This window comes from Terrapene carolina, unplaced genomic scaffold (genome assembly GCF_002925995.2).
Source record: "Terrapene carolina triunguis isolate 2854851 unplaced genomic scaffold, T_m_triunguis-2.0 Scaffold752, whole genome shotgun sequence".
Taxonomy (NCBI): Eukaryota; Metazoa; Chordata; order Testudines; family Emydidae; genus Terrapene; species Terrapene triunguis.
The window spans coordinates 574,103-587,237 of record NW_020665103.1 but is presented as its reverse complement, the minus strand read 5'-3'; the positions used below and the strand labels follow the sequence as shown (position 1 = coordinate 587,237).

The window sequence follows — 13,135 nt, the reverse complement described above, 5'->3', positions numbered from 1 at the left end:
AAATGGAGGGGGTCTCCCAGGGGTTTAAATAGATTTTCTTTTGTGGGTGGACACCCCTCCCTCCCCCTGTGTAGAATACCAGCTACAAGATGGAGTTTTGGAGTCACATGGGCAAGTCACATATTCATGCATGACTCAGAACTTACAGGTAGCAGCCATGGTTCACATACTACCTTGAACGTCCTCATGTAGACTTCTTATGTGGATTGGAGCCTTCCAAGATCCATTGTCCATTAAGTGTTTCTTGATTGGGCACTTAACTTGCAAATTCCTTTCTAAAGAAGCTGTCCAAATGCCTTACTAAGGCTACTTAAAATCAAACAAGTACACAGCCAATATTCCTAACTTCAAATACAAAAATCACACATGCAAACAAATAGGATGAATAGATTCAGTAGATCATAACCTTTGCAGAGATATGTTACATGGCATATGTAGCATAAAACATATTCCAGTTATGTCATATATACATTCATAAGCATATTTCCATAAAGAATTATGGGGTGCTATGTCACACTATGGGCATTGGATTAAGGTGTCAGTGTTAGGGGTAGGGTTTGGGCGTAGGATTAAGGTGGCAGTGTTACAGAAGGGCTATTGGGCATATGGTTATGATTTCATTGTTAGGGTTAGGGCTGTGGTCATAGGGTTAAAGTGTCATTATTAGGGTTAGGACTATGGGCTTCTGGTTAAGAGGTCAGTGTTAGGTTTGATGTCAGTATTAGTGTTAGAGCTATGGGCATGGGCTAAGGTGTCAGTTTTAGGTTTAGGGTTATGGACATAGGGTTAAGGTCTCCGTTTTAGGGTTAGGGTTTCGGCACAGGATTAAGGTGTCAGTGTTACAACAGGGCTATGGACATAGGGTTACGATTTCAGTGTTAAGGTTAACGCTATGGTCATAGGTTTAGGGCATCAGAATTAGGGTTGGGGTCTTATGGTCGTAGGATTAAGGTGTCAGTATTAGGGTTAGGGCTGTGGGCATAGGGTTAAGGCATCAGTTTTAAGGATGGGGTGGTAGGGTTCAGTCGTCAGTATTAGGGTGAGGGCTGTGGGCAAAGGCTTAAGGCATCATCCGAGGCACGAGGGAAGATTGTACAGGGAGGTGTCTCCTTGCAGAAATCCTTGTGGCTGCAGCAGCTGTGGTTGTGGATGGTGTCGGAGCTGTGGCTTTGCATCCCCATGTTCTGGTCCATCACTCCCTGAAAGGTGCAGCGCAGGTGGCTGTAGTGCACACAGTCAGCTGGGGAGGTGGTGAGGACAGGCTCTGTCACAGCAGGCATTGAGGGCATCTCCTAGCTGGCTCAGCCCCGAATAGGCTCCTTGCCATGCCACCGGCTCTCTCGGTTTTTCCACCAGGGATGGGTTTTGAGCTGGGGCTGGAGCCTGTCTCATGATGTCCCAAGAAGTTCCAGACCTTACATTAATTTTAGTCCTCTGATTGGCTGCTCACCCCAGTTGCCCACCTCCCAGGGCAGTGCAACCAATCAGAACTGCTGCAGCCCGAAGCTGTTCTCATGGGAGAGTGAAGGGGGGAGCAGAAGGAGCTGGGAAGCTCTGCTCTCTCCTCCCCCGCCCCTCCTGTGAGCAATGGGGACATAACGGTGCCTCTGCTCCTCCCCCCTGCAGCACCTGCCTGGGAAGGGGCACTTTGGGGGTGAAGAGCCCCTGGAGCTGCCCAGTGCAGGCTGGGGGGGGGAGGGGGACTGTCATAACTATAAAGGGAAGGGTAACAGCTCTCCTGTGTACAGAGACTCCAAATCCTTTTACCTGTAATGGGTTAAGAAGCTCAGGTAATCTGGCTGACACCTGACCCAAAGGACCAATAAGGGGACAAGATACTTTCAAATCTTGGGGGGGGAAAGGCTTTTGTTTTGTGTCCTTTGTTTAAGGGGTTGTTCGCTCTCGGGACTGAGAGGGACCAGACATCAATCCAGGTTCTCCCCATCTTTCTAAACAAGTCTCTCTTATTTCAAAATTGTAAGTAAAAGCCAGGCAAGGCGTCTTAGATTTACTTTGTTTTCTCAACTTGTAAATGTACCTTTTACCAGAGTGTTTATCTTTGTTTGCTGTACTTTGAACCTAAGACAGAGAGGGGTCCTCTAAGCTCTTTAAGTTTGATTACCCTGTAAGCTATTTTCCATACTGATTCTACAGAGATGATTTTTACCTTTTTCTTTAATTAAAAGCCTTCTTTTTAAGAACCAGATTGATTTCTCCTTGTTTTAAGATCCAAGGGGGTTTGGATCTGTATTCACCAGGAGTTGGTGAAAGGAAGGAGGGGGGAAGGGTCAATTTCTCCTTGTTTTAAGATCCAAGGAGTTTGGATCTGTATTCACCAGGGAATTGGTGAGAGGTTTCTCAAGGCTTCCCAGGGAGGGAATCCAGTGAGAATGGTGGCAGCGGGACCAGAGCTAAGCTGGTAGTTAAGCTTAGAAGTTTTCATGCAGGCCCCTACATTTGTACCCTAAAGTTCAAAGTGGGGATACAGCCTTGACAGGGACCCTGCTGCAGCCCCCCAGCTCTGGGGGAGGGGGATGAAAACCCCCAGGAGCAGACAGACAACCCCCTCCCCTCTGCCCCCTGCAGCCAGCACAGCCCTGTGGGGTACACCCTGCAGCAGAATTCCCCTGGTGGCCCTAGGGGCCAAGACAGGCAAATCTCTCCCCAAGTCTCAGCATGGGCCGAGCCATGCCACCCCGCCCTCCAACCTACGCCAACCCAAGGCACAACAGGGCAGCAGCTGCAAGGAGCAGAGCCCCGGCCATACTGGCCATCTCTGCGTCACTGGGCCAGGGAGAGACGACTCCCCAGCGCAGATTGACGACCGCTTCCCTGTGTAAATAGATCCAGTTCTGAGGCCTAGGAACCCCCCTCCCTGGGCGGGAGTTTCCCAGAGGGGAATTATACAGGGTGTAGTGGAGAAAGGCAGGAGCACTGGGCCTGCCGCACCATCGGAGGCCTGAACCAACGGCTGTGAATTAGAGTCAGGCCATGTATTGAAGCAGATGCTCAGAAGTTCACTGTCCAGTACATGAACTTGGCAACGTTGTTGGTAATATTGTAGGCACTAGGCATTTTTCGTAAATATATTCCAGCTAGTACAGAGACATCCCAATCCGGTACAAGATAAGATGGTTTCACAGAACAATGAATAGAGATTTTTTTGTTCAAGGTATCAGGAACAAGGCGAGGTAGGAAACAGATGTCATGAAATACGTAAATTGTGTATTCCCGTTTTTTGCCTCAGCCTATAAATGTCACGGCCTTAACCCTTTGTCCAGCATAGGGGCAGAGGAATGTGCCGCCACTGACTAAGCTGAGTCCATTGTAACGAGCACCTTTGCCACCGGACTGAGCCGGTGGTCTGTTTACGAGTAAGATCGAGGTCTGCTGAATGAACATGCTGCACTGCCTACGAATGACATTGCAGCTTCAAAGCCAGAAGCAGCGAGTGGCCTGAACGGCATTACTAATGACGCTCCAACCTTCGGCACTGGACAATGCTGGGTAGTACTATCGAGGTCTGCTAAACCAGCTATCTGCACAGCGCAGGGAAAGCACACACACACACAAGCCAACGGGTAACCCAACATGTGACTTGTTTGTTTTTCTGTTGATCCAAACCGGATGAGGATGCATTAAATTAGCCCCAGGAAAAAAATTCACCTGATATCTATTCACTCCTGACTCACAAGCCCCCAGCTATCCCCTCACTGCCCTGGGCTCCCCCACTCCCCACAGCTCCACTGAAGCCCCTCAATCCCAATCTGCATCCCCCTGCAATCACAGCTCTGGGCTAGGGTGACCAGATGTCCTGATTTTATAGGGAGGGTCCAGATTTTTGGGTCTTTTTCTTATATAGGCTCCTATTACCCCCAGTCCCTGTCCCAATTTTTCACATTTGCTGTCTGGTCACTCTACTCTGGGCTCCATCCCTCTCCCGCAGTTCTGCTGATCACGATCAGTCCCCTCCTGCAGCCCCCCACCCCATCCAAGCCCTCACTTCTCTCCACTCCCCACAGGTCCTGACCCACAGCCCCTAGATTTCCCAGCTCTGGGCTTCCCCCCTCGACAGCTCTGCCAGTTCCCCGCAATCCCACGCAGCAGAAATTCCCCTCCTCTGTTGCTAAATCTTCTGTAGTGATATTAGGCTTGGAAGGATTAGAATACATTGCTACATGTCGCTAAACATCAATTTCACTGCGCACACACAATCTAACGGAAAAATATTTCCATTGATAATCAATGAAATTTACAGATACTCAAAGAAAGGAAAATCCTGCTTGAAAATGACACTGCAACCTTACTTTATATCTTTTGAGGGGGAGGTTGACAATTGACGTTTTTACAGTTCATGAAACTAACTTATTGGCTCTCACCTGCCACTAAATAATTGTCTGACCTGCCCCCAGAATTTCCCAAAAGTTGAAATTAATAAAAATTGAAAAAAATCCTTTAAAATGAACTTCGATATTATCCATCAAAATTATAAAGAAATAAACATTGACTTCTGTCAAGCCAAAGTAGTATGAAGTCAGCGTTCTGCACCCAACTTGGGTCAACAGTGACTAACTTGTGACTAGTGGTAGCAACTAGAAAAAACAAAACCCCAATTGCCAAATGAGGATAAGAAGCAGCCCAGGACCTTAGGGCAATTTCAGACCCACTCCCAGGAGGAACAAAGATGCCCAGAGCTGTCATTAATGTTCATGACTCAACCACATGCTGTCAGAACCAGGATCTCGCCTGGAGCGGCTCTCACAAGCTAAGATGGCTGCAGCATGGGCAGGATTTGAAAAGGAGACCTCCGGAAGTTTGCAGATGCTACAGGGAGCTGGGCAGCGGCGGTGTCCCCAGACAGGTTTCAAAGTGATAGCCGTGTTAGTCTGTATCAGCAAAAACAACGAAGAGTCCTTGTGGCGCCTTAGAGACTAACAAATCTATTAGGGCATAAGCTTTCGTGGGCTACAGCTCACTTCATCGGATGCATGGAGTGAAAATACAGTAGCAGGTATAAATATACAGCACATGAAAAGATGGGAGTTGCCTTACCAAGTGGGGGGTCAGTGCTAACGAGGCCAATTCAATCAAGGTGGATGTGGCCTATTCCCAACAGTTGACAAGAAAGGGTGAATATCAACAGAGGGAAAATTACTTTTTGTAGTGCTAATGAGGCCAATTATATATTGTGACAAAGTTCCTCCTCTATCTTGGTGGGTCCTGCGCTTATTGGTGGATTTTCTTGCCTCAAAGATTCACCATGTGGGTTGGGGAACAGCCCAGAGACCTTCCCCTCTGGAAGAACCCACAGTCCAGGTCAATTGGGAGGTTTGGGGGGAACCCGGGCCCGCCCTTTACTCCGGGTTCCAGCCCAGGACCCTGTGGACTACAGCTGTCTATAGTGCCTCCTGTAACAGCTGCATGACAGCTACAACTCCCTGGGCTACTTCCCCATGGCCTCCTCCAAACACCTTCCTTATTCTCACCACAGGACCTTCCTCCTGGTGTCCGATAACGCTTGTGCTCCTCAGTCCTCCAGCAGCACACCCTCACCCTCTCACTCTCAGCTCCTTGCGCCTCTTGCTCCCAGCTCCTCACACTCCCACCACAAACTGAAGTGAGCTCCTTTTAAAACCCAGGTGCCCTGATTAGCCTGCCTGAATTGATTCTAGCAGCTTCTTCTTAATTGGCTCCAGGTGTCCTAATTAGCCTGCCTGCCTTAACTGGTTCTAGCAGGTTCCTGATTACTCTAGTGCAGCCCCTGCTCTGGTCACTCAGGGAACAGAAAACTACTCATCCAGTGACCAGTATATTTGCCCTCTACCAGACTCCTGTACCCCACTGGTCTGAGTCTGTCACAAGATATATATGCAATCATGTGCCAGCAATGCTCCTCTGCCATATACATTGGCCAAACTGGACAGTCTCTATGCAAAAGAATAAATGGACACAAATCAGACATCAAGAATTGTAACATTCAAAAACCAGTAGGAGAGCACTTCAGTCTCCTTGGACACTCAATAACAGACTTAAAATTGGCCATTCTTCAACAAAAAAACTTCAAAAACAGACTCCAACGAGAAACTGCAGAACTGGAATTAATTTGAAAACTTGACACCATCAAATTAGGCCTGAATTAAGACAGGGAGTGGCTGGGTCACTACAGAAAGTAATTTTCCCTCTGTTGATACTCACCCATTCTTGTCAACTGTTGGGAATGGGCAACGTCCACCTTGATTGAATTGGCCTTGTTAGCACTGACCCCCTACTTGGTAAGGCAACTCCCATCTTTTCATGTGCTGTATACTTATACCTGCCTACTATTTTCACTCCATGCATCTGATGAAGTGGGTTTAGCCCACAAAAGCTTATGCCCAAATCAATTTGTTAGTCTCTAAGGTGCCACAAGGACTCCTCGTTGTTTTTGTCCGCAGACAGTTAGTGCTGATCCAAATACCCCAGGGTGGCATTAGGGTGTGCTGTACCGAAGGGACATATGCACTCAGGAGGGGGTGCTCTCCTCTCACTGTGCGTGCTGACCTCAATACCCCAGCGTGACAGTAGGGGGATCAATGCAGCAGGGAGGAGTGTGGGGACTCACTAGGGGGCACTCTCCCCTTGGAGTCAGTGCAGTCCCAAATGCCCCAGGATGGTGCTGTGCTGCACAAAGTGCTCACCTGCACATTAGCCATAAGTCCCGTTTGTCACTGAACCTCCCCACGCACTTTCCTTCCTGGTGGGGAATGCACCTGGGTCCCCTGGATAAACACCCCCTTTCGTTTTTCTAGTTTGCCCCCTACCCAAAAATCAACAGTGGACACTGAATCCCCCATTCATTTCCTGTTACCCAGCTGCCCCTCCCCAGAGGTGGCTGCAATTCAGGGATCACGGCCCTTCAGTCCCTAGAGATCTCACCGTGTGAACCCAACAGGATGTCTGTTCCCAAAGCCCTTGGCTCCTCCCCAACAGTCTCACCCAGTCAGCCCAAATCCTCCTCCCCCGTGTGTGCACAGCCCAATGAGGACACGGATTTGAGGATAAATAAGTCCCCGTCGCTGCTCCCTGACTGTTAATTTTGGCATCTGAGGCATCGACCCAGCTCCCATTCGTGCTGAGACGTAAGACACGACTGTGAGTGTGCCCAGGAGAAGGACAGGTGAGTCTGTGCTACCTGGGGCCCCACTGCCTCACAGATAGGGACAGAGGGGCCCAGGGAGTGAATGAAGTGGAAGAACAGCGGGAATTGGGATCACTCTAGGCAGTTACTCACCTAATATCCTTCCTACAGACCCCATTCTAAGAGCTGGGGACAGAACCCAAGGAGTCCTGCCTCCCAGCACCCCCTGCTCTCACGCACTGGTCCCCACTGCCTTTCCAGAGCCAGGGACAGCACCCAGGACTCTTGACTCCTGGCCCACAGTGGTATAATCCACCATACCCCACTCCCTTCCCAGACCTGGGGATAGAACCCAGAAGCCCTGGCTCCCAGAGCCCGACACTCTAACCCATTAGACCCCACTCCCCTCCCCTCCCAGAGTAAAACCCAGGCGTCCTCAATCCCAGCCTCCCTCCCAACTCTAACCACTAGACCCCACTCCCCGCCCAGAACAAGACTCAGGATTGATACAGAGCAGGGAACACAGCAGCGAGCTAGAGCATGGGTGGTACACACCAAGGGGCTCTATTTGCTAACTGGGATCTAGTCTGAAGTACGGAGCTCCCTTCTGCTCTCCGTAATTAGGTAGGCTGGGACTGGATGGGAGCCAGCACCCCCTAGAGGGGAAAGACCCCAGATCCTGTTCCCTATAACTCCCTCTGGGGGGGGTTCCCTTCCAGCTGCTGCGATGCTGGGACTCCTCTCCGCGTTCCCCTGCCTGCTTCTCCTCTCCCTGCTGGGCATCAGCTCTGGCTCCGATGACGATGGTACCGAGGTGCTCACCACCAGTGGCCCCGTCCGGGGCAAGCGCCTCCAGGCCGGCTCCGGCACAGTGACGGCCTTCCTGGGCATCCCCTACGCCGAGCCCCCCGTGGGGGCCTTGCGCTTCCAGAAACCGCTTCCCCACCAGCCCTGGAGCCACGTCCTGGAGACCACCGGCTTCGGCAATGTCTGCCTGCAGTCTCCGCTTACTGGTTACCCTGAGGCCGAAACATGGACACCCAAAATGCCACAGTCTGAGGACTGCCTCTTCCTCAATGTCTGGGTGCCCCATCCCCGGCCCCCTGCACCGGCCCCCATAATCGTCTGGATCCACGGCGGGGCGTTCTTCTCAGGTGCAGCCTCCGTCGATGTCTACAACGGGCGCTTCATAGCCGCCACCGGGAACGCGATAGTGGCCTCCATGAACTACCGGCTGGGGGCGCTGGGCTTCCTGTCTCTGCCCCCGGCCTCCCCGGGGAACGCCGGCCTGTGGGACCAGCGCCTGGCGCTGCACTGGCTGCGGGACAACGCAGCCACCTTCGGAGGGGATCCGGCCCGTTTCCTCCTTTTCGGCCAGGACGCTGGGGCTGCGTCAGTCGGCTTCCACCTCCTCTCCCCGGGGAGCCGGCCCCTCTTCACTCGCGCCGCGATGCAGAGCGGAGCCCCGAACGCACCATGGGCCTGGATTTCACTCAAAGAGGCCCAGGAGAGAGGCCGGAGGCTGGGCCACCTGCTGGGCTGCACCGATAGTGATGACACCGCCCTGGTGGGCTGCTTGCAGGGGAAGGAACCTGGGGAGTTCCCCAAACACGAGTTCTCCGTCTTGCACCACAGGGAGCTGCTGGGGTTTCCCTTTGTGCCGACACCAGATGGGGATTTCCTCCCTGATACACCACCAAGACTCTTGCAGGCTGACCACGGACAGCCTATGCCCATCGTGGCTGGTTTCACCGCCAATGAAGGCTCCCACATGCTAATCTTTGGTGCCCCCAGCCTCAACCTGGAGAACGCCAGCAATGTTGGCTGGGAGGAGCTGCTGCAGGTGGTGAGGCTGACAGTGCCAGGAGCCCCAGAAGAGGCCGTCCGGGCCGTGGCGCAGCGGTACAGCAAGGAAGGGGAGGGGCAGGGCGAGGCACGATACCGATGGGCCATGGATCAAATTGCTGGTGACTACCTCTTTGTGTGCCCGGTAGCTGAGGTGGCTGGGCGGGAGGCGGAGGCCAATAGTTCCGTGTACGCCTACTACTTCACCCACCGCACGAGCGGCTTGTCTACACCTGAATGGACGGGGGTGCCGCACGGCTCTGAGCTGCCCTACCTGTTCGGGACCCTGGCGTCCGTGGGAGAAGCCAACCACACGCACACGGAGGCCGAGGCAGCGATGAGCCAAAGGATGATGCACTACTGCGGCAAGTTCGCCAGCAGCGGGTAAGGGAATCTTCCTGTGCCCCTGAGGCCGCCCGGGAAAACAACTAGCCTGTAGCTCTTTGGCCCGGTGTCCGCAACATCCAGGAAGACCCGGCTCAATGCCATGGCGAAGAAGGAGTCCCTTTGAAATGTAGATAACCTGTTTGGTTGAAGCCCCTGACCTAGAGCTGAACTTACTTCCAGGTTAGGGCTAATTCCCTTCTTCCCTCATCAGGATGTCAGTGATCCCATGAACACAACCATCCTCATTCAAGCAAACAAGGTTTTTAGCTAGGAGCTAGTACTCTCAAAGCTCTGCCTGCTCTTTCCCAGCCCTGCCACACAAACGCAGGGGATGTCTCTGCTACGGAGACTCTACGGGCATGGCTACACCAATTATCGTGTAGATGCAGCCTGCACCAGCCAAAGGGGTTGCTCCAGCAGTGGAGCAGCAGTCAGGTGTGTGGTTTTCTCACATCTCTGATTGCGTTAAGTGTGGCAACTTAACTTTTAAGCATAGACCAGGGCATAGATACAAAGGCACGCTCCCTTACATCAAAAATAAGCAAGCAAAACTCCCCCAAAAAATCTCTTCAACATTCCCCATTCTAGTTCTATCCACCCACCTTGGGCCCATTGATTCTCAGATTAGAGAAGGGAAGGCAGCCATAAAAAAGTAATAATAATAATATACCACACATGGAAGAAATGAGAAGATAATAGTAATGAATATAAATCAGACATTAGCAATTGTAGAAAATTGAGGAGGGAAGCAAAGAGTCACAAGGAGAAATCTATGACCAGTGGAGTTAAGGACAATAAGGAGTTTTTTAACAATAGTAGGAACAAAAAGAATCCTGACCATGGGATTGGTCCATTACTAGGTGGAAGTGGCAGAATTATCGATAGTAATGCAAGACTACAATAAATCATTCTGTTCTGTATTTGGGGAAAAACAGGTAATATAGTCTCATCGTATGGGGAGGACAACACTCTTTCCATTACGCTAGTATCTCTGGAGGATGTTAAATAGAAGCTACCAAAATTAGACATTTTTAAATCAGCAAGTCCAGATCATTTGGATCCAAGAGTTTAAAAAGAGCTGACTAAGGAGCTCTCTGGCCCATTAATGTTGACTTTCGATACATTTTGGAGCACAGGGGAAGTTCCAGAAGATAGGAAGAAAGCTATTGTCATGCCAGTTTATAAAAAAGGGTAAATGGGATCACCTGGGTAATTAGAGGGTTTTGATCAATTGGAGAGGGTCCAGAGAAGAGCCACGAGAATGACAAAAGGATTAGAAAACCTGTTTTATAGTGATCGAATCAAGGCTCTCAATCTATGTAGCTTTCCTAAGAGAAGGTGAAGGGGTCTATAAATACCTGCCTGGGTATCAAATATTTAATAATGGGCTTTTCAGTCTAGCCGAGAAAGGTCTGACATGATCTAAAGGTGTGACGTCAAAGCAAGATAAATTCAGACTTCAAATAAGATATACATTGTTAACAGTTAGAGGAATTAATGATTGGAACAATTTTCTAAGGGTCGTGGTTGATTCTCCATCACTGATGATTAAGATTGCATCTTTTTCTAAAAGATCTGCTTTAGGAATTGTTTGGGGGAACTCCTGTGGCTTGTGTTACAGAGGAGATCAGATGAGATGATCACTATGGTCCCTTCTGGCCTTGGAATCTATGAATCTAGGAAGGGCCATTGTCTACCCTTTACCCATGTGTTCTCATACATGCCACCCTGTTCCCATCCCTGCAGTAACACAGCCAATGTGACACATATTGTGAGCTCTACACATGGGAAAATCCCCAATTGTGCAGCGTTGGTCACTGCATGGAGCGTGTGGGACGTCTGCAGATTACACCTATTAGCAGGCTGGTGCCCCTTCTACTTTCCCATGTACCCACAGGGTGAGCCGGGGAGCTGCATATGCAGATTAGCCCAGTGTCAGGCAGGAAGCTGGCCTCTGTTCCTCTACTTTGCCTACAGAGGGAGCCATAGAGTTGCTGTTCCCCCAGGCCACCATCTTTCCTCCAGGCAACGTCCCTGCTACTTGCAGGGCTTCAAGCAGAGGGAAACCTTCTAAACTTAGGGCAGCCTGTGGCTTCTGGCTCCTTAAGAACAATGGCAGGTGGTGGCCATCTTTCCTAGGGACAGCCTGGCTGACACGTGAAAGGGCTGTAGGCAAACGACAGCTGACTCAGGGCAGCTTGTGGCTCCAATCTCATTGAGCACAGTGGGAGATGGTGGCCATTTTGGGTTAGGGCAGCATGTGACCTCATCCTACTTGGAAGGACAACTGAGAGGGGCCATCTTAAGTGAGGAAAAATGGTGGCTTCAGACTTCCTTCCAGTTCAGATCCTCCTATCTATGCCCCTATGTTCCCTGACATCCCAGTGTCACTCCTTGTCTCCCCCACCTCCATCCGCGCATGTTGCTCTGCTCCCTGAATTGCCCCTTCCTATGTCTATGAGCACAAAGGATGTCCATCTTCCCTGAGGGAAGTCTGGCTTCAGTCCCATTAGAAACAATGGGGAACAGTGGCCATCTTTCCTAGGGGCAGTCTCACTTTACAAAGGGCTGTAGCCCAATGGCAGCCATCATAATTCAGGGCAGCCTGTGACTTCCATGTCATCAAGCTCAATGAGGACATTGCTCAACTTTATAAATGGCAACCAGTAGAGTCACCCCATATGTAGAGAACAAGAGGCAGCAGCCATCTTAACTGAGGGCAGCCTCTGGCTTCAATCTCATTGGGAACAAGGGATAGCAGCCATTTTGGAAAGTGGCCAAGTTTTTCAAGTTGTCTCCTAATGACCCCTGCAACCAGGATGTCAGACTCAAGCCAAAGCATGTTCCCATCCCTGCCCAGGCCTGGTACTAACCTCTGTGGGGTGTGTTGAATTTCCCCCATAGGAACCTCACGGGGATAGGGAGCAGCGGGAAGCAGTGGCACCCCTACGACCCCACAAAGCAGAACTTCTTCCGCATCGGACTGGAGCCGCCCCAAGTCAAGGAGACGTCCCCTGCCCACCGCTGCAGCTTCTTGGCATCACTGCTCACAAGGAAGCCGAGCCCTACTGGTGAGCATCAGAGGGCTGAAAGGACAGCAGCCCTAGAGGGGAAAGGCCTCGTGTCTCCCCACCCCTCTGAGCCAGCCAGTCCCCACCATCCCTGGGGCTGGATTGGAGCTGGTGCCCCGTAGAGGGGAAATACCCTGGATCACATTCACAAATCCATGGGATCTTCTGGCCTCCTAGAGAGGCCCCATTTTCCTGCCTGGGGTAGATCTTGCATCCCCTGGGAACTCCAGAACCCATCTGCTGTGGGGCAGCCCCAGGTCAGCCCCATCTTTACTTGCTCAGCCCCTCTGGGTAGGACAATAACACCCGTGTTTCCTGTACCAGCCAAACGCTATATAGACCCCTTTCCAGTGGAGGAGGCATGAGCTAAGACATGGTGATGCCTAACAGGGGTGGGTGGGGACGGAGGGATGGATCTAAGGACAGAGGGGCCTGGGGGCAGGTGGCCCATAATGGCACTGAAAAGAAAAGGGGCAGTGAAAAAATAACACACAGCTGGCTCTGGGGAGGGGCATGGCCACTGTGTAACTGTGCAGCACAGGGAGTGAAGGAGAATCCAACAGCCGCTAGGAAACCTTTGTGCTGGAGGTGGTGGGACTCTTATGGGAGGCAGAGCAGAATGTTGCATATTGGACACCGGGTTCACAGATGCTGGGAAACACAGGACCTCCACCAGCACAGCATCCCCTCCTGCTAGAACATAGCAGTGGGAGGA

At 51.2% G+C, this 13,135-nt stretch overlaps 1 protein-coding gene across 1 annotated transcript in view; it reads left to right on the top strand.

Moving 5' to 3' along the window:
• The first annotated feature begins 7,832 nt into the window (after positions 1-7,832).
• LOC112118975 (acetylcholinesterase-like) overlaps positions 7,833-13,135 on the top strand; it is a 12,912-nt gene continuing 7,609 nt past the window's right edge. The window contains exons 1-2 of the mRNA XM_029913643.1: positions 7,833-9,346; positions 12,254-12,420. Coding sequence (XP_029769503.1) covers positions 7,845-9,346; positions 12,254-12,420 — 1,669 coding nt within the window. The 5' untranslated portion in view covers positions 7,833-7,844. The remainder of the gene's footprint in view (positions 9,347-12,253; positions 12,421-13,135) is intronic.